The following is a 23,255-nucleotide window of genomic DNA, read 5'->3' as shown; positions in this document are numbered from 1 at the left end:
TTCGCCATACATTACCTAACATTTGCCTTACGGTTGGGGAAAACCTCGGAAAAAAACCCATCCAGGTAATCAGTCCAAGCGGAAATCGAACCCGCGCCCGAGCGCAACTCCGAATCGGCAGGCAAGCGCCTTAACCGACCGAGTAGGTCGGTGGCTCGGTAGAATATTTTTGGTGTGTAGTTTCTGAATCAGTGAAAGGAGGTAGAATATTTTGGGTGTGCAGTTTATAAATGTGTGAAAGGAAGTAAAATGTTTTGGGTGTGTGAAGAGAGGTAGAATATTTTTAGTATGCATTTCTTGCATATCTGAAAGAAGACAGAACATTTTTTTAGCAATTCTCAGTGACTAGAAGAAGGAAAAATATATCTGGTGCGCAGTTTCTGGTGTCTGAAAGCGGGTAGAATATTTTTAGTGTACACTTCCTGGATGTGTGAAAGAAGGAAACATATTATGATACTGTTTGTAGCGCCTGTTTCTACAGCGTCACAGAATGTACGACGAAATTAATTATTTCGTTGGAACCATTTTGAGTAAATCACTATTCTTTGTAAGTGGTTTATCCAATTTATTTCTATAATTTTTCGTTAGATTCCAAATTGAGTTTTTATAATATCTTCATTCTGTCCGACATACCGTGTGTTTCTTACAGTTCTTCTAATAAATTTCAAAGCAGGTTCTGTTCCATTAACTTTCATTTGTTTTTCACATCGTCCATACCTCAATATTATACACCCAAAACTATCGAGCGAAGATTTTATGGACTTTTAATCTGCTGAATTGTAGATTGTTTTAACTAATAAAATTCTTTTGCCATATGTATTCTTTATATCAAATTTCACACACATTCTGCATCAGTTCTACCATCAGCAAATATTTTTATGGGAACTGAACGAGTGTCTCACGTACCTTTCCAATCACAAAGACTGGTGAGAACAGCTGTTATGAAGGCGCGTTAGTAATGGAGCAATATTAGAATTAAAATGGAAGTAATCTGAGAAAAATGTATTCTACAACTGGTGTTACTACCAAAAACCTTTCACTGGGAAAACTGAAATGAAAAAACTGATCCATTAGTAAGAAGTTGCCAGTTCAGATAAAAATGGATCCATTTTATAAGTTTCGACTGCAAGTAGATCACGAATTAAGCACGTGTACACCTGAATCAACAATTGCTATGCATGTTTTTGACTGTCATAGCCTGACATTTCTCACCTCTCAAGGTGAGACTAAATAGAAAAGCTTTGTTACTAGCTGTGTAGTAAATCCCCTTGCACATAGAAACAAGACGAGGTCGTATTTTTGGACTGCGTGGTAGGGCAATTGATCTGTCAGGCATCTCAATTACTTTATTAAATCCAATCTGAAGTCCTTGTTTGAGTTGGGATAAAGCCCTGCCTTCCTGCGACGCACTCCGCATTCAGTTGGGACTCGGGAGCAACGCCACAGGTTCGAGGTGAGTGCATAGTTACATGCATGTAAAGAATTCATCTACTGACAACGTAACAGTAATAGTGGTCAAGTATTTTGTTTCAAATTCCTGCTTTGTTTTTCACTGTCCTCTATTTTCCTAATACTTTTCAACTTTATTTTTCCGCTACCCACTTCTCCTAGTTTTCGTCATTTCTTCTATTTCCCATTCTCATTTGCTTTAATGTCATCTTTCTTCTTCCATTTCCTGCCAAATTTCTCTTTCTCGGTTCCTTTTCATCGTCACTTTCACGTTCATGTTGCTATTATTCTTTATCATTTTCATTTTCTTCATTAGCAAATTCGTCTTTTGTCTCCTGTTCACCACAGCCACCACTTCCATCATAATCTCTACTTTCACCAACGTTACCACATTAATCTGATTCCTCATTTTTATTGTTACTCCACTTTTATTTATTCTTCTTATCTTCTTCTTCCACTTCTTTCTGTTATTTATCATCTGATTCTTCCTTAGTCTTGTTATTCCATTTCTTCATCTTCATTATTATTCCTTTTCTCTTCTCTCCTTTATATTTCCTCCTCATAATTTTCCTTCCCTTCTTTCTGTTACTTACTATCACTTGATTTTTCTTTATTTTTGTTATTTCATTTATTCTTCTTTATCATCGACCTTTTTCCTTTCTGTTCTTTCCTTTTCCCCAACATCAGTCCCTTTATTTGGCATCTGATTCCTCCTTATTCTTGTTATTAAATTTCTTCATCATCATTATCGTCCCTTTTCCTTTCTATTCTTTTCTTTCCACCCTCATCAATCCTTTCTTTCTCTTCTTTCTTATTTATCATCTGATTCTTCCTTTTTCTTGTTATTCAATTTCTTCTTCTTCTTCTTCGTCGTCTTTATTTTCTTTCCCCCCTCATCAGTTCCTTCTTTCTCTTATTTATCATCTGATTCTTCCTTACTTTTGTTATTATATTTCTTACTTCTTCATTATTGTCCCCTTTCTCTTCTCTCCTTTATTTTCTTCATCATCTTCCTTCTCGAATTTGTTGTTTTACTTACCATCAACTGATTTTTCTTATTCTTCTTATTCCATTTCTCTTTCTTTATCATCGCCCTTTTTCCTTCCTCTTCTTTCCTTTTCCCCGCATCAGTCCCTTATTTCTCTCCTTTTTCTTATTTGTCATTTGATCCTTCCATATTGTTGTTATTCCATTTCTTCTTCTTCATCATCGTCCTCTTTCTTTCCTCTTCTTCCTCATCAGCTCTTCCATCCTCTTCGTTCTATTATTTATTATCTCCGATTTTTACTCATTCTTGTTATGCCATTAATTAATTTATTTAGTAGATTTATTTCTACTGACCATAAAGTATTCTCTTCCACTCAGCGAGTATTAGAACAATAGTAAATATAAAAATGACAGAAATACAGGAACAATATACAATTAATTATGATGATGATGATGATAATAACAATACCGGTAATAATAATAATAATAATAATAATAATAATAATAATAATAATAATAATAATAATCAGCGCTTTTTTTTTAGCCGGAACAGTCCGGAACCCGTTCCGGTAAACTTTTTGCCATTACAAATTCCAACAAGATATATTTTATAAGCGAAATTGAAAATTAAAATTGCCGCCACTGCCGAGTCCAAGAGTTAACATTTTCTCATTAATATCGTTGGTGCAAACGTAACTCATGCAATCTAGTGCTGCCATCTTCCGTTATTGATCCTGAATCTATAGCTCGAAATCGCAAAATTTCCGTTATGCTTAAAATCGATGAGCTCCGTTTGGAACTTATTGTAATATAAGGTATGTAGGCCTAATATTTTTAAACCTACGTTTTTGTTGTATAATGTGATCGAATGATAGAGTTCCGGTAAACTTTTTTCCAGAAAAAAAAAAGCACTGATAATAATAATAATAATAATAATAATAATAATAATAACAATAATAATAATAATAATAATAATAATAAGAAAATGAAATCAAGTTTAGTTACATATAATTCTAAGAATCAAACAATTATATTAATGTAAATTGAGCTAATTGTTAAGATAATGAAGAAAATGTATAATTATGTTAAAAATAAGAATCATATATTATAAAAAATTATATTTTGCGAAGGCTCACAATCTAAGCAGTCTTTCTGACAAGAGGGTTTAATTTATCATCATTCTCATATTTTACCATCGTTGTCGTCATCATCATCATATCATCTTTTCTGTCTTCTTTCTTTTTCCCTTATCACACCTTCTTCCTATTCTTTATCTATTTATTATCACCATTAGCTGGGAATAGATCTTAATCCTTAGACTCGATCAGGCAATAGATGCTTGCTGCTTCACATATCGCTCCTGTTGCTGTAATCCAGGTTGCCAGATACAGAGTTCAGCTCCGTCAGCTCAAATAGGATGAGGGAAGGAACTGTGGCAGAGGGTGGTTCTGCCTTAAGTGCTGCCGATCTGAAGTTGCGTTCGGGCGCGGGTTCGGTTCTTTCAGAAGTTTTTTCCAACCGTAAAGCGAATGTCAGGTAACCTCTGACGAATCCTCGGCCTCATCTCGCCAAATATCATCTCGTTATTACCTATCCCATCGACGCTAATTGACCTAATAGTTGATATAGCGTCGTACATTAACCAAGTAAGAAAAAACGATGGTCTGAGGGTGGAAACTGATCAGAAGCCTTGAAGAAGCAATGAGTAACCCAAAGATGAAGGAATTTTGGCGCTGGCTCTACACTTAACTGTAACGTAACGCAGTTTTTTTTCTTCGAAGAGCCCTTCCGCATAGAAGTATTTACTTCAAAAAGTAACAGTCTTTATTTGGGATAAAAAAATACAAAATGGTCATGGACTAGAAATCGAGTCTAACAACATTAATTGTATTTGGTTCTATGCATGAAGAGAGAAACGAAATGAGCGGCCTAGTATGTCCTCAGATACGGTACTTAAGTATTAGGCCTAAATGCAAAATTGTTTACACTTTTCTTACAAATATTGGAAATCGCAATAGTTCTAGTGCGAAGGAGAAATCTCAGGTAGACTCAACAACTGCTTGTCAACATCATGGCCAGAGCAAGATATAAGTTGCAATAAAGGGTTAAAGAACATTTTTGTGGAGGTTTCGGTATGTTCTTTCTGATTATGTTACTGTTTTTATTCTATTTCTGTCATTTCCATGAGATACAGTGAGGTGAACTCAGTATTTTTAATCAAAACCGGATAATTCCATATCATACTAATGCCAATATTTTCATAGTCTTTTTTGCACCAAAAAAACGGACATTTCCATTTGCAATTGCCAATCCATTCAAAATCGCTCATTTACACTTCTATGTTCAAGAGTGATAATATCTTATTGCTAATAGAAATTGTTAAAATGTTATAATATATTAATTTTTTCATGATACAGTAGAATGAAGCGAAGGATATCTAGAGAGATAAGCTTTCAATTCTTAATTTTATATTCATGCAATGTGCATTCACATAGTTGAGCTAAATGTTGTTTAATTGAAATTATTATAAAAGTGTTACGGTACGGGTGATTATGTACCAGCCAGGCCGCCATATTCCTGCAATAGAGATCCTGGACACACATTTTCCCCGTTAAAGTGTGAAGTGACTCATAAGAACGTGTTCAAAATTTAATTAAAACATACATTCAACTCCGGATATAGTGAACCTCTGCGGACTTGCATATTTCGTTCACTATATCCGAGGTTCACTATATCCGAAGTGTCTCTCCCCTAACCTTAAATGGCAGAAATGAATGAAATTGTGAACAAGAAAATAAAATATTTCATTTTTGTGGAATGCATTGCACTGTATACTGTTACTCACAGTTGATTTACTTAAACTATGCTGTCGACCCACGTCCGCTTGCGAAAGACCACGTTCAATGTCACTTATAATATTCGCTTTAACTTATCTTCCAAAGAAAACACTTTACGCTTCGACATTTTTATACAGTACATTCACTGTTGGAACACTAGAAACAGACTGATCAGTTAGAAATGACAAATGCTGTTATAGTGTGACTGCGTACTCAGCCTTGGAATTTCTCGGGTCACTTAATGGAAACTGGGAGAGGGTTGATGTTTGTAAGCCTTCGAAATCTTACCTTCACTTATGCTCTGGACATAATAATAAAAGAAGGCAATTTTATTTTCCGTTGTTTCGATGCTATCCGTCATAATGGAAATGTTTCTGAGAACAAAAGACAACCCTTTGAATTAACAGTAGAGTAGAGTGCCTGAGAACAGAATGTTAACCCTTCGACGGTGGAGTGAGGCAAGGTCGTCACGCGTAGCCTGGATTTACAGTACAGCTCATTGTCCAGGAATCACTAATCCTACCTTTTGTTCTTTGACTAAAGGAGTAAGAAATTTAGAATGTTGTTCTCAACACATTATTTCAATTTTATACAAGAAGGTCTGACTTCAAATAACAATTTGTCAGGATACAAGGTTCACTACAACAGGAAATATTAATGAACTTTTTAATTTATGCGGGCCGGGACCAACGATTTAGGTTCACTATAGCCGAATGTTCACTATAACCGAGTTCACTATATCCAGAGTTGACTGTATTATATTTGGTAATGTAAGTTGCCCACGTTCCCTGGATTCCTGCTGCTGGAAGATTGCCTGGCCGATGCTTACTGCATAATTACCATGTATACGGGTGGAATTCATAGTCGTCACTTATAAAATGAGTGAACCCTTAAGTAATAAGTGTTTGCTTATAATAAGGGAACCCTTAAGTCAATTCCGAATTCATAGACAACACTTATTTTCACGTTATGAGTGCTCACTTACAGCTGCCGGACATGACGTCATAACAAAAGCTGACTCTCATTGAATTAATCGAAAGCAGCTCTACATGTGGAGTTGCTATAACAACGAGTTATCAGTATTATTGTACTGAATAAGTTATATACAGCAATACTTTCATGATATGTTAAATTCTAGTAGCATGTTAGTTATGGTTATAATCAGATATCCTACTAATTGGAACACATGTTCTGTAATAGTGAATTTCTTAAATAAACAAATTAAGCCTATTAGGTCTACTATATAATACTGTATATAGAATTTATTAAAATAGTGTTATATTAACTCTGTAATTTGCCAATTATAGCTACATTTTAAGTTAGAATTTATAAAACAGTTATATTACCGGTTGTTGTGTATGGTTGTGAAACTTGGACTCTCACTCTGAAAGAGGAACATAGGTTAAGGGTGTTTGAGAATAAGGTGCTTAGGAAAATATTTGGGGCTAAGCGGGACGAAGTTACAGGAGAATGGAGAAAGTTACACAACACAGAACTGCACGCATTGTATTCTTCACCTGACATAGGAACATTAAATCCAGACGTTTGAGATGGGCAGGGCATGTAGCACGTATGGGCGAATCCAGAAATGCATATAGAGAGTTAGTTGGGAGACCGGAGGGAAAAAGACCTTTAGGGAGGCCGAGATGTAGATGGGAGGATAATATTAAAATGGATTTGAGGGAGGTGGGGTATGATGATAGAGATTGGATTAATCTTGCAAAGGATAGGGACCGATGGCGGGCTTATGTGAGGGCGGCAATGAACCTTCGGGTTCCTTAAAAGCCATTTGTAAGTAAGTAAGTAAGTAAGCTACATTTTACATTTTTGGCTATGATATCTATACTTAACTCTTTTTAATTTATTTTCAGTTGGTATTTTTCATTTATATCTAGATCTGTGTTTCTTATTTAGGTAGTATCTATTTGTTTTTTTAATTTGTAATTACACTTGTATCTGTTTTATCTCTTTTTTCATGTTATATGCAATTCTATGTTTTTTAAACAAATATCTGTACTGTCTACTGTAATTGGGGCTTTGCCCTGTTATAGACATAAATAAATAAATAAATAAATAAATAAGTAAATAAATAAATAAATAAATAAATAACTATCAATTTGGCTAGAGCAACAACTTCGAATTGATCTGAAAACGATATCGCTTCTTAAATTGCAGTTCACTATATATTTCCAGAGGATTCTCCATGTCTCTAATATACCTTTTTGGGACACATATATTTTCCTCATTTCGTTCAACAAACTCCACAAAATCCTCAAAATCATTCTCAGTATCCATTTTGAAAATGAGTGGTCACTTAAGGGTACAGATCAGCTCACTTAAGTAATCACTCATTATGTGAATGAGGGACAATTATGAATTAGGAATGAGTATAAGTAACCACTTAAGGGTTCACTCATTTATAAGTGACGACTATGAATTCCGTCCTACGTCTCGCAAGCACGGAATACCGACGGAAGGAATGCGAATCAAACACTGCGATAAGGAAGAGCGGGCGACAGGAAAGATCACGAGATAACTTGAATGATATTCAAAAGTAAAGTCTGAAGAGAAATGGCATCTATAGAATCAGTCTTGCGTTGTCATAGTTACATTACGACTTTAGTTTGTTCCACTGCATGTGAATACGTGTCTTGTATCGCACGGTATTATTATTTCATTTGTAAACATATGTTGCGCGTTTAATTAGCTTCGAATTTTTCTCTTGCTACGTTCTTTATTTCCACAGCGATGTCCTCATTTGTTCATCTTCTTGGAAGAGACAGTACTTCCATCGACTAGCATCTCTCCCTCCTCGGTGTGCCTACATACACACGTCAAAACAGACAGCAACGCCACCATTGCTTTTGGGTAATCGTTTCTTGCGCGAGCTATACAGTATATTATATTCGTTACGCCATAATACCGTTGACATAAGCGAAGTCTAATTTTTACTGTTATAAATGTCAAATAGCTTTTTTTTTTGGAACAAAAGTGAATATTTTCCTCTTATTTCCAAACAAAACCGGATATTTGCAAAATATTTTTGTCTATAAAATGCACAGAAAATGACTAAAATCATGATTATTGACACCATTACAACAACGGACGTAACATGCACGACACATAAAATTGTCGTTCACTTTGGGGTAAAGCGTAGGCTCGATACAATTTTTTCTACTTCCTGAAAAAAAATACTATTTTGCAAGTGACCAGTTTTGTCCGCAACCTCCACAGCTGTAATGGACAGAACGGCCTGGGAACAGGCCTTCACCGAATACCTCCTTTCCAGTGTTTTTCATTACATCACTATCGCTGTGCCATCATTTTAACACTGTGGCTATAAATCGTGTAGGAAACAGATTGTGTTGGTAAATAAATCGTAAGAATTATGCAATCTATGAACTTTGATCAAGAGATATAACTTATTTGAATTGTGTCAGCTCGGTCGTTAACATTGAATCATTTTCCTGTGTCGAATACTCACCATTGTGACTGTCTACTGTTCATTTGCGTTCTGACAGCTTCTTAACCAATTCTTTCTTTGTAATTTGTCAGAAGTGCAGGTTGTTACCAAACACACTGACAGCTTGCCAACATGTTTATCAAAACGAGATACGATGGTAAGTACTATTCGTTAAAATAGTCAGGAATTATTACAGCTTTTGGGCTCAAGTTACAGCAGCTAACTCCTGATGCTAGAAGAATGGCTGTATTTAGTAGTGGAATTTGTAATGGATTGAAAGGATAAATTCTTATTGGTGGCCATAAGGATCCAATATCAATGGTAGGAGATAAACTTTAGTTTTATAGTGGTCCCTAAGTTTGGGAATGGGGTGAAAATTTATGAGTCTATTCATAAGAATTACCTTCCAGAATAAGATTGTCACATTAGGCGAAATATAACCAATCAGGTTACTTCCGTCCTCGTTTAGCTATTAATTTTTCAATTAGGCTACGCTCGTCTTTTTTTTTTTTTTTTTTTTTTTTTTTTAACTATTTAGACTTTCATAACTACCGTCGGCCTGGGTGGCGCTGTAGGTAGAGTGCTGGCCTTCTCTGGACAAGGTTCGATCCCGGCCAGATCGATGGCATTGAAGTGTGCTTAAATGCGACAGGCTCATGTCAATAGATCTACTGGCATGTAAAACAACTCTTGCGGAAAAAAAATTCCGGCACACCGGTGACGCTGAACATCGGTAGTTGCGAGCGTCATTAAATAAAACATAATTTACAAGTTCATTTTCCGTACCTTCCATCGTTGCGAGAATAAAAATATGGATTGTGCTCGAAATTCGGACATATGACAGTACAAAATAAATAATGCATTTAATCCCATGTGTTAATATAAAAAGGTATCAAAAACGATAAATTGTTTGAGTGATTGATTGATTTCACGAGGGCAGAATCTGCGAGAGATCCTTGCACTTAGGCCGTTTAGGCCCATTGCGATGATTGTCTAACTCCGACGGATGATCCGGATGGCATTCGCGAATTCGACGCTGACAGGTGGACCATCCTGCCTCAAACCCTTCCTGTATCAGCATCGGAAAGCCATACTACACTCAGACTTCACCCCAGCCTACTTTTACTATTGCGGATGATAGATAAAATGAGGGGGATGAGGAGTGTTGGTGAAATGAATGATGAAAACGGGAGTACCCCTAGAAAAACCTTTTGAATCGTCTGTATTGTCCACTACAAATTCCATCACGGCCTGGCCGAGCATCGAACTCGGGCCATCTAGACCGAAGGCCAACGCGCTAGCACTTGAGCCACAGACGCGGCCCACAAAGACCTTCATGTTGAGCCTGGATGACAGGCAGCGCCCAGAAGCCAGGACCTCCGCGTAACTAGCCAGGTGTTTGCAGGTAAAACTAATAGCCTGGAAGAATTAACGAACCTAAAAGCACGGTACTTTTTTATGTCTAAAAATAATTTCGAAGATAATTTTTTATTAAACATAATTCAGTGTACTATATCCCAGTGGTATTCAATCTATGGTACGCGTACCCCAGGAGTTTACATTGTTTTCTTTTAGAATATCAACTCTTGCATTTCCTTCCTTCAATAACAATTTACATAATTTATTATTATTATTATTATTATTATTATTATTATTATTATTAACATTTTATCTCTTTTCTTCGCCATCATCTTGTCTAAATCTTATCGCCTCTTTTGTAATAACAGATTCATTTATTACGTATTTCCAGTTTAATTCATATCCTACCGTTCTAAATACACTGTTATCTATCCTTCCCTATCTGTCCTCTTCTATTCTCTTTATCCTAACTAAATTGTTTCACTTGCTTCATCCTCTTTCCTATTACATATTGCATATTCCTTTCGTTATTTATTTGTTTTATGACTATTACTATTATTATTATTATTATTATTTTCTTTTTCTGTCTCTATTCTCAAATTCACCCCTACTCTTATTTCTCCTTTCTTAGACATTTTCCATAATTTTTTTGTATACATTTTCATTTTCTCTGTTTTACACACTTATATCCTTTATTATTCGTCTATTATTCTCTTCTATATTTATTTACATACCTATCCCTTTCATTTCGTTTCTACTTCCTAATTCCCTGTTTCATTGCTTATAGAGCTATATTAAATTAGGTTTAAAATGAAAATAACAGAACACGGAACTGCTGGAAATTGGTTCAATTAAGAGGGAAAATCTGAATTCTGACAAAAGGAATAGCAGCCATTTTAAATAATTAAATTATGAATTTAAATTCATGTTAGAAAAATGAAAATTATTTTCATAGTAATATTGAAAAAGGTAGGGATTTCTGTGTATTAATTTACAACTGTGTATCAGCTACGTACACTGAGAAAAATATTTAATATGGGCAACTTTTCAGTCCTCAAAGCTTACTTACCCCCGAAAAGTTCTTGGTAAATAATTCTTTTGGAGAATAAACAATTGATATGGAACTATGTTTTCTTACTCAGATAAAGGAAATCCATTTTACACGATGGAGACCTTGGAGCCTGGACAAGACATACGGCCTAATCTCAGCCAGCAGATGGTAGTCGCTATGATAGAACGCCTCTACGGCTTCAAAAATGTGGGAATCGTGGAGCTCAACGGCTATGATGACAGAAACTTCCATGTGGAGGTAAGAATTTTAAAATCCAGTAAATAGTATTTTCGACTGAAGCCCAAATTATTCCATGAACCAAAATACTGTAACTTGCTCCAAATCGTCATCAATGATCGTGTGATTACCATGCTTGTCATAAGATCACAATTTCGTTGTGTTCATACCTGACATAGAGAGATGGATTTTTAAGGGACAATCAATTTCCTCAACATGTTGTGTTCGTTCGAAAGAAAGATAAACTTTAAGGCGCGTTTCCACTATTAAACATTTAACAACAACATGTTAAATGTTAAATTGTTTACCGTTAACATCCCAACGTGTTGATTGAACATGTTAATGCTAATTTCATTTAACACTTTGTCCACACTGTTAAACATGTTAAACTTGACTTTCTTTGCGTAGTCCACCATAAACAGTCTATGAGATTTTAATATAGTGTCTTATTTTCAAACCTTGGACAATGGACTCAGATGATGATCTGACTTTTGTAATTGCCTCTATTGCTTGTTACAAGGCTTTGAAAAGGAAGAAAATGAGAATGTGGATGCGGCAATATCTTAGTAAAAGACACTATGCAGGGTACATTCTAAACGAGCTTAAAGTTGAATACAGTATCGATTTGGATTCAAAAACTTGCTGAGAATGTCAGAACACGATTTTAATATAGAGCTGCAAAAATACTTCCTGTTACATCAAAGAAATACACAAATTAAGAGCAGCCATTTCATCTCGATTAAAAAAATTACAGCGATTGATTATCATAGGACCTATGACATGATGGATGTTAAAGGAGTGGATAATATCGTGTAATTATTCTTTCCGAAGTTTTACGAACGTTAACATACATCACCAAATACGACCATTGCTGACGTCAACATAGCATTAACGTTTAGCATACGACGAGAGTGCGAAAACTCTATAGTATTCTCGAGAACAGTTAAATAATAATTCCAGGTCTCTAAAACAGTCGGCCTTCTTAGTTTTGCCCGTGTATTCTTTTGCAGACTCATTCCACAAACAAGGTATTTCCATCAGTGCATTAATTTTATTCTAATTACTTTCTTTCGTCCACTCCATTACTTCGAACAACTTACAGCTAACACCAAGGACCAATGATAGTATAAAAATGATCAAGATACGCGCCACAAAATCGGAACTTATAGTTGTTGCTATGGAAACTGTACGAACTTTGCCATATTGTACCAACGCCGCACGAGCAAATGAATTGACTTTACATTTTTTTTTTCCTCGTTGTTGGTATAGCGGAGGCACCGATTTTGGCAGATGACCTCGATGACATTTCCAGTAGGCGAGCCAATATTGTTTGTGTAAGCTGCGAGAATGAGATGCGATAACATTCTGAGTCGTTCATATTTTCATAACAGCAGCTCATATCAATTATCCTTATTATGAAACACACCACGGTACAGTCCTACTCATAGAATACCTTTAATAAAATGTAAATGACTTCCGTTCGCAATGATTTTACAATACGTCGCCTACATTTTCTAAATTAAATTAATTCTTAATTAAAAGGAAAAAGCATTGCATTGCGCATATATATAAACCTACCCTTACCAGATCAATATACAAGATTTGTCTAGTAATAATCTAGGGATCGTCTACTGGTGGTGCGACAATTCAAGTTAATAAAATTACGATTCTTCTTAATAATCAAAATATAATTTGGTTAATTGGGTAAAATTGCATGCTGCGGAAGTTAGATTTATATAAGAGTATAATAAATAGGATTGTAATGGATAGTACAAGGACAATAATTTCTTCACACGCGCATTGTGAATAGAACAGAGAAGAAAGCATTTTAAAATATTCGAAATCGTACAAAATATCGGAGAAACCAATTTTCCCTGCACAAATTGCACCAATTGAAAAATATAATTACCATTCACAATAAATACTGTATTTTATGGATTCTAAAAAGTTGTTTATTAATCTTAAACTAGAGGTATTGACTGATGACTATACTAAATTCCAGCACAACATTCATTCAGAATATGTAGAAATTACACTTTGGATTTTACTATACCTTGACCAAAACTACTTCCGACTTGACAGTTTACAGAGAAGGGGGAGCAGTGTTGTCATGTTGCCCATCTTTCGTGTAAGCGAGCGCGCTGCCGATAGAGTGCAGTGATGAACGGCTGACATGAACACATACATTCCTAACCAATTTATTGAACACTAGGCATTAAAATTTGTGTATATTATTTTTATTAGTCTATTATTATTATTATTATTATTATTATTATTATTATTATTAAGCCTAGTAGTAGTAGTACCGGTATTCTTCAATGTAATACCGTTAGAAAAGCGTCAAAAGGACTGTAAACTGTAAAAACAGGTTAAATTTGATACGAAGCCTCTACTTTTATGAGTGTCGTTATTCTTCAATGTAATATTGTTAGAAAGGCGTTGAAAACATTGTAAACTATAAAAATATTTATGATTAAAAATCTGCACGGCCTTTTTCTTTTCCAATATCGATAACAGTGCTCTTATTAATTTTAACACCAGCAGCAGTTCTCATCACGACTTGTGCCAAAGGTAAAAGAGGTCCGCCATTATCTTTTTCCCTCTCAAAATACTCTCTTACGTTACAAACCATCTCTCGCGCTTGACTATTTAACGGACACCTTGTACAATATTCTTTGTTCTCCGCCTGCCTTTCCTTCCTTCCTACATTGCACAAGTCACCTGTTTAGAAACTCTCGCAGAAACTAGAAAACGCACGCTAGCCACACACCCCACCAATGACAACGAAGGTAATACGTGCAATATAATTCAAACACATTAATTATCGATACTCTAAAACAATAATACAACTAAATAATATTTTTAATTCACACAAAGCACGCGCTAACCAGCCAACTCAAAGTCATTCCGGGCACTGTATTCACCACTAGGCCGTGGTATTCACGTGCAGCTTGTAAACACAGACACGGCAACACCGTCCCGTTACCATGGTTACGCGTCTCTCGTGATTGGTTGATTTGAATGGTTGCCATGGTAACATGATAAAGGCGCCATTTGTCAGGTCGGAAGTTGTTTTGGACAGACCATAAATGTATATACCTACTATCAAAAGGTGTTAAATACTCCCTTAAATACCTGTGCGATATCCGATGTTTAATTTTTTTAAAATATAATTCATAGTACTGAAACTGCCATATTGAATTTGCACAAATTGTATTATTCGTAATTTTCGTCTCGAAAATCCCTGAGATAAATCTAATTTAATTTTTCACCCATTTTTGTCCCACTCCACTACTTTAGGGACAAAGTCGGACTAAATAATACCTTGTTCGTCTTCTGTGATCGCAAAGATCCCCAGATATCGCCTTTCATCGAGATCGGATGACATGAGATTTCTCACTCCCTTCTATCTTTTCATCAGTACCTTAGGATATGGTATTTAAAAAAATCTAAGAATGTTTAATCAATATTGTAGAGAGTAACCTTCATTTTAAATTTTACGTCTCTAGTTAAATATAGTTTAGTGAATTTTTAAAATCGTCGACTTCTTTCTCTCTCCTCTCTGCTCGGAAGTAAAAAAAAAAAAAAACTGAAGTTATTTCAAGGGAGTAGCCTACATGAAATTGAATTTTTTTACTTTCCTTATACATTTTAGAAACAACTCTGAGAGATGAGATGAATAGTCTAACCCAATTTTATGCGTGAATCTTTGTTTTAAATTTAAAGGCTGCACGTCTGCTGGTTAAAAAAAATAAATCGGTATAATTATTTTGATCATTACTGCCTTCCATTTTCCATCCCTTAATGTTCGTATTTCGTAAAACACAGTCTTATCTATTGACTTACTTACTTACTTACAAATGGCTTTTAAGGAACCCGAAGGTTCATTGCCGCCCTCACATAAGCCCGCCAGCGGTCCCTATCCTGTGCAAGATTAATCCAGTCTCTATCATCATACCCCACCTCCCTCAAATCCATTTGAATATTATCCTCCCATCTACGTCTCGGCCTCCCTAAAGGTCTTTTCCCCTCCGGTCTCCCAACTAACACTCTATATGCATTTCTGGATTCGCCCATACGTGCTACATGCCCTGCCCATCTCAAACGTCTGGATTTAATGTTCCTAATTATGTCAGGTGAAGAATACAATGCGTGCAGTTCTGTGTTGTGTAACTTTCTCCATTCTCCTGTAACTTCATCCCGCTTAGCCCCAAATATTTTCCTTAGCACCTTATTCTCAAACACCCTGAACCTATGTTCCTCTCTCAGAGTGAGAGTCCAAGTTTCACAACCATACAGAAGAGCCGGTAATATAACTGTTTTATAAATTCTAACTTTCAGATTTTTGGACAGCAGACTGGATGATAAGAGCTTCTCAACCGAATAATAACACGCATTTCCCATATTTATTCTGCGTTTAATTTCCTCCCCAGTGTCATTTATATTTGTTACTGTTGCTCCAAGATATTTGAATTTTTCCACCTCTTCGAAGGATAAATCTCCAATTTTTATATTTCCATTTCGTACAATATTCTGGTCACGAGACATAATCATATACTTTGTCTTTTCGGGATTTACTTCCAAACCGATCGCTCTACTTGCTTCAAGTAAAATTTCCGTGTTTTCCCTAATCGTTTGTGTATTTTCTCCTAACATATTCACGTCATCCGCATAGACAAGCAGCTGATGTAACCCGTTCAATTCCAAACCCTGCCTGTTATCCTGAACTTTCCTAATGGCATATTCTAGAGCGAAGTTAAAAAGTAAAGGTGATAGTGCATCTCCCTGCTTTAGCCCGCAGTGAATTGGAAAAGCATCAGATAGAAACTGACCTATACGGACTCTGCTGTATGTTTCACTGAGACACATTTTAATTAATCGAACTAGTTTCTTGGGAATACCAAATTCAATAAGAATATCATATAATACTTCCCTCTTAACCGAGTCATAAGCCTTTTTGAAATCTATGAATAACTGATGTACTGTACCCTTATACTCCCATTTTTTCTCCATTATCTGTCGAATACAAAAAATCTGATCAATAGTCGATCTATTACGCCGAAAACCGCACTGATGATCCCCAATAATTTCATCTACGTACGGAGTTAATCTTCTCAAAAGAATATTGGACAAAATTTTGTACGACGTCAACAAAAGTGATATTCCTCGAAAGTTACCACAGTTGGTTTTGTCCCCCTTTTTAAAAATAGGTACAATTATGGACTCCTTCCATTGTTCTGGTACAATTTCCTTTTCCCAAATAGCAAGTACAAGTTTATAAATTTCGCTATATAATGCACTCCCACCCTCTTGTATTAATTCTGCTGGAATTTGATCGATACCTGGAGACTTGTACTTTTTCAGATTTTCTATCGCAATTTCGACTTCTGAAAGCGTGGGTTCGGGTATAAGGATTAATATATTTCCATATACATATATATTTCCATATATATAACATATTATATTTCCATTTCGTACAATATTCTGGTCACGAGACATAATCATATACTTTGTCTTTTTGGGATTTACTACCAAACCTATCGCTTTATTTGCTTCAAGTAAAATTTCCGTGTTTTCCCTAATCGTTTGTGGGGTTTTTCCTAACATATTCACGTCATCCGCATAGACAAGCAACAAACCCTCTCTGTTATCCTTAACTTTCCTAATGGCATATTCTAGAGCGAAGTTAAAAAGTAAATGGATAGTGCATCTCCTTGCTTTAGCCCGCAGTGAATTGGAAAAGCATCAGAAACTGGTCTATACGGACTCTGCTGCAAGTTTCATTGAGACACATTTTAATTAATCGAACAAGTTTCTTGGGAATACCAAAGACACATATAGACTACTGTAATATTTGTTTAGTTTTTTGAGGTGACTGTCCAGAGTGCACAAATACTCGGGCGTGCACGTTTACTCTCATGTCCTGCCCATTCCACTGCGACAGAGATAACAGCCGATCTTGCAGCGGTGAGGAACTCGCTCTCCAGTGCACATAAAGAAAATCCATCTGCGAAAAACCCTGGCGCGACCTATAACTCTATAGCATCTATTAGATGCTTTATGGTTGTGCTAACAGATAGAGATATTTGTCAACAATGTGACGCTGAAACTTGTGTTCAGGTTAATGCCCAGCGACAGTCCTGATGTATTTTATATTTTTGATAATTGGTTAATTAATATTAACCCGGCACACTCACAATCATACAAATTTCCAGACTCTAGAAACCCAGGTAATTTTTCTTCTTCAAGTAAAATTCACCGAGAGCTGAGCCCGGGAATCGAACCCGGGACTTCCAGTTCTGTAAGCCAGCACGCTGACCAACAGACCACGGAGGCAGTCTTGACTTGACATGTTTTCGATTTCTGCTGGAAAACACGCCAACATGTTAAAAGTGTTAAATTCAACATACTTAGTTAACATGTTAAGTCAATTGAGGCTTGAAATGTCCATATACATTTTAAATTCAACATGTTATATTTAACATGTTGTTGTTAAATGTTTAATAGTGGAGACGCGCCTTTAGAGTTCTGATTTGTAGACTCACTGTACGTAAAAGAAGAGAGTCTCTTGATTGTGAGGACGCCAGGAAAAATTATCGGTCGGTTGTTCTTGTCAGTTTGCTATTTTACGAATAGATGTCTTTGGTAGGCCAACGCCTTGAGATCACAAAAGTGCTATTTGCACGAAGTAGAAAACAATCTATTTTTTTAAATTCAATTAAGACTTTAACAAAGAAATATCAAAACGATACAACAATAATTTTTAAATACGAGTGCAACAAACCAATGAATCTCAGTGACAGCGAATGGGCAATCGAATTTAAAGCAGCATGATCGACGGCAGTATCAATTACCATTACAGAGCCTTCTTCAGTTACAAGCCGGAGCATGGGTAGGTTTGGCAACGCTGAGTGGAGGCGGGCGGAGGCGAAATAAAGGCATGACGTTTGACGTTTTAGTGCTTTGATTTCGACGTCACATGTACATTTTCGACATTAATATGGTACAGAAGTAAGTGCATATGATCACGATTCAGTGTATTGATGTACGTAATTTATTACGGAATCCGAAATGGTATTTTGTGCGAGATCGTGCGTATTTGCTTGTTTTCCGCACAGAACCAATACGCGGTAAGTGTGAAATACCACATTCAGTATTCCCAACGTAACACACATAACAATTTCCCTCTTCTTACCGCTTAAGCGCCACATTCATTTTACTGCTTTAGGCTTTTAACATATTATTTTTAGAGACGTTTAACATAGTAATAATTATAAATTGGAAACTTACCACTGCAATTTCACCTAAATTGCAATGTTAATTATTGTTTTTAAATATTTGCGAAAATTAAGTAAAGTCTACTACTCCACGAAACTTATTGCATTCCTGATACAAGTAACATTAAGGAAGCCGTGAAAAAATCAACAAGATTCCAGATGCCGATGTTATTACTGCAATATGTTATATAAATAATATTGTTAAAATATTAAAATGAAAAATAACTCATTACATAACCTTACCGTTTTTTTTAAGTTCGCATTTATAGACTGGGGCAAAAAAAAAAGACAGACGTATATCACGGCCTGCTGGAGTATAGTAAACACAGAAAACATTTTATAGCAACAATGTTGAAGAAAGATATTTTGGTTTTCCGAAGTTGCCGTCATTAAACAGAAACCAACATGGAGATTTCATTGCAACTAATTAGAAATTCGTCTTTCAGGTATGTAATAAACGATCTTCGCACAAAATAATGTACGATACACGAGCGGTATGTTTGTTTTCATGTTCTCGGAAATTAAAAAAGCTCAACTACGTTTCGCTTTTTCAATCTTTTCCTCGACCATGAAAACGTCAACATACCGCTCTTGTAACGTATATTACTATTATTTGAGTTTCAGAATACCGAGTAAGTACTTGCATACAGCCACTTATAACTTAAAAAATTAAAAATATGTATTTTTTTATTGATGGTACAAGGGAAAATAAATAAATACTTAAACAAATGTTACTTGTATAAAAATAAATAAATAACGACGTATTTTCGCAATACCCTATTCCAGTCAATTAACCATTATGTAACTAGTAAATTGTCTATGTTTTGTCGCTTTATGTTGTTTCACCTCTGACGGGAAAGGTCTAGGATATCATATATATTTCATTTTCATGTTATTATCTGTCGTGCTTTTCTATAAATATTTCATATGCCCAGGAAGCCAGTTTTAGTTTGAACCTAGCCAGTCACCATAACAATACCGTTATCCTAAATTATTTGTTATAAACTTTTAAAATATAATTTTAAATAAATATAACTGCAGAAAACAGGCTAAGAATGTAAATTATGCAAATAAAATAAAAATGTAACCAGAGGAAACTACTGACATATTGTAATATAAAGTATGAGGATGTAAATACAGTTAGACCAAGTATAGGGTGCGTCAGAAAGAACGGATGGATTTCAAACTATCGATACGCAACGAGGAGAGAGATATAGTGAGGGGGACCACGATTGTTGGGTCAGCCAGAGAATGCAGTTTCAGTTGAGAACATGGTGTTGGTCTGGTGTACAACGTGCTTTCATCGTAGAGACATTTTTGAAAAATGAAGAGTCTGTGATCGCCACTCAGGACTCATTTCGACATCGGATGTCACGCTAGGATTCCAACTCGGAATACAATTTTGCGGTGGGTGGCTTCATTTCGTATCACAGGTTCAACATTAAAGAAGAAATCACCTGGACGAAATTCTATTGCACTGAGATTGTCCGAGGCTACGGTAAGATCTCGCGCCCTGCGACTTCTTTCTTTGGGACCATTTGAAGGCGTAAGTTTGTAAACATCGATCGCATACACTGGACGAACTGAAGACAGCGATTCGTGAAGAAATCGTGGCAATTGCACCAGCTATGACTGTGAAAGTGATGGCGAACATCAGAAAACGCCTCGATGCCTGTATTGAAAGCCAAGGACATCATATCGATAATGTTGTTTTCCATAAATAAACTGCATGTATTGGTGAATATGTTGATAACAATAAATTTTTGATTTGATGAATCTTTAGAATTTTCTTGCCATGTGAAATCCATCCGTTCTTTCTGACGCACCCTGTATAAAGATTGTGAAAAAAAAATGTGGAAACATGAATGAACTTTAAATCCTCTAAATACGAAGTGAAAAGAAACATGTTTATAACTAATTCATTACAAAAGGAATAATATTAATAAACAAACCTTGAAAACCAACAAAGTGAGTGTATGCATCTACAAATTACAGCTAATTCTGACGTACAGCAGGCATTCCGACTCTTCAACAAAACTGCAACATTTATGGGATCACGAAACAGCTGTTTTCAATGAACTTGAAAATCAAGGCGTAACTTTATTGATATGGCAGTTGAGACCCAACAATTTGGTTAGAATTCTGATACATCACAAACCACAAGACTATAAAAATGCAGTTTATACAATATTTAATATTTAGAAGAATAAATTGCCAATCATTTTGTCATTATTAATAACCGTAAAAATTGCCAAAGACTGTAGCCATATTTTAATTTATTGTCTTGTTTTTATCGTCATCACGCACTTAGTTTATAATACATCAACAATTAACGTTTGGTACGACCGCCAAAATAATTCCATCGATACACACTTATATTGTAACATTAATTTACATTGAAAATCGGCATTAACACAAACACATGTTCTGCATCGTAGGCCTCCGCTTGACATTTAATTACAGTGCTGCAGACTATGGCTCCGGCTTGTAACTGATGAAGGTTCTGCCAATACCCGTTACGCAATCGTATATAATTTGTATGTATGTATTTATTTACACTGCAAGTGGGCAAGCACCCGGTGGCAGTGGTATACACAATATAAACAATACACAATAAAATTACAATACACAATACAATTATACAATACACAATGCAATTTAACACAATAATTACAATTAATAATAAAACATAAAATAACCTATTTGAACTGGTAATGGAAATTACGGGAAAACGGCTGAACGGATTTTAATGAATGACACCTCATTTTGAAGCTTGGAACCCAACAATTTGCGAAAAAATAGTAGTTTTCAGTGAAATTTCAATTTTCCTACATAATTTTCCTATTTTCCAAAATCCATCTGACGTCAGTTTTGAGAACTAATAGCTTTTCAGAATACAGGCCTTGACAAGAATCCCAGTCCCACAGTGCGGCAAATTGGACAATACAACATAAATCAATTTGTAAAATACAGGACTCCAAAAATGGCTCTAAATCCCTGATGTTGACCATTGTTTTGAGCGCGGCGTGTGTGTATGAGAGCGCACTCAGGCGTGTGCGTGTATTTGTGTTATTGTACGAATGTATCTAAGTTATATTTAAAATTGTATTTGTGCAAGTGTTTTATGTATTAATTTATGTATTGTATATCTACGTATCTTTCCTTGTCTCTTGTCCTCAATGTATCGTGTTCTTAACCCATTTAAGCCCAGATTATTTTTTTTTAATTTTTGTTTCACATATCATATTAAATGAGTCAGAGGGACGTTGTAAGCATGAGGAACTATGAAAATACTGATTTTGTTACTTCGGTAAAAATTTATGGGGTGGGTCGATAACGACCCACTAGGCACTTCCTCGAGAATTTGTTCATTATAATGTTTTGATGATTTATTGTTTTATTTATGCTTTTGCGTAGTATGCAACTTGTTAAATTTAAAAGTAATGTGTAAACAAATCATTACCATATTAAAAACGCATACGATTTTTTAAAAATATTTATTGACTAATAATTATAATTTCCCTGAGAGCTACATTCACATTCACATGTATTTTACATTCACAAATCTGAAAGGAAACCTTGTACTGGAAGAAATAAATAATTTGAAACACAATAAATTATGGTACATGACATAAGGTCCACACCTGTGGAGTAGCGGTTAGCGCGTCTGGCCGCGAAACCAGGTTGCCCGGGTTCGATTCCCGGCTGGAGCAAGTTACCTGGTTGAGGTTTTTTTCCGGGTTTTTCCCTCAACCCAATATGAGCAAATGCTGGATAACTATCGATGCTGGACCCTGGACACTTTTCACCGGCATTATCACCTTCATCTCATTCAGACAATAAATAACATGAGATGTTGGTACAGCGTCGTAAAATAACCTACTAAAAATACATGACATAAGTCCTTAGTTCTACTCATGATATGGTGCATCTCTGACATGCTTTTACATTGCCACAAATCTTGTATCGGCGTCTTTGTTGTTGGGCTATAGTGCCCACAGTGATCCTTTCTCCGGTGTTCTTTGATGGTATCGAAGGAACTAACTCGTCTTCCACTCTTTGGAGAAGTGTCATAGTTTAGGCTTGCGTTATTTTGTGGCCGAAGGCGAGTGCATCCAAAGACTTTCCATATGATCGACAGACTGAGAAGCCAAGCATTGTTCATGCACACATCTAATAACCACGAAAGTAATGGTATGTGCCATTTTTTCCACGTAGGTCAGAAGTATGTATTCCACTCATATTGCAATTATATTTACGGAAAACATAAGGCAGACGAACTTTGATTTCCTCTTCTTGTAAAGGGGCTACTTCATATTCAATAGACATGATGCTCACCTTTATTTCTTTCTCGCTTTATTCTACGTGTCGGTGGTGGAGAATTCCCATTTTCATTGCTGATAAGATCTGAATCTTTTCTAATATCGGTGCCCCTTCCTCATATGTCTGGTAGCTCTGTCACTAACTCTGCTGTGGCTTGTAGTTGAGCTCGGTTGGAGTCCTTGCAATCTTCATCTCCTGAATCTGCATCCGTTATCCTCAGGCAGACCAATGAATATATCTGCCCCATATTTTCTGATTGTCATTCACACTCG

At 35.7% G+C, this 23,255-nt stretch overlaps 1 protein-coding gene across 2 annotated transcripts in view; it reads left to right on the top strand.

The window, feature by feature from the left end:
* Window positions 1-1,340: 1,340 nt before the first annotated feature.
* LOC138704492 (hydroxylysine kinase) overlaps window positions 1,341-23,255 on the top strand; it is a 54,769-nt gene continuing 32,854 nt past the window's right edge. Inside the window, exons 1-2 of one of the 2 annotated variants that reach the window (XM_069832415.1) lie at window positions 1,341-1,453; window positions 11,238-11,404. In XM_069832415.1, the coding sequence (XP_069688516.1) occupies window positions 11,261-11,404 (144 nt within the window). In that variant the 5' untranslated portion in view covers window positions 1,341-1,453; window positions 11,238-11,260. Of the gene's footprint in view, window positions 1,454-8,760; window positions 8,894-11,237; window positions 11,405-23,255 lie in introns of those variants that run through there. The other variant, XM_069832414.1, reaches the window with a different exon arrangement.

This window comes from Periplaneta americana, chromosome 8 (genome assembly GCF_040183065.1).
Source record: "Periplaneta americana isolate PAMFEO1 chromosome 8, P.americana_PAMFEO1_priV1, whole genome shotgun sequence".
NCBI classification, from domain to species: Eukaryota; Metazoa; Arthropoda; class Insecta; order Blattodea; family Blattidae; genus Periplaneta; species Periplaneta americana.
This window is presented reverse-complemented; position numbering and strand designations above follow the sequence as displayed.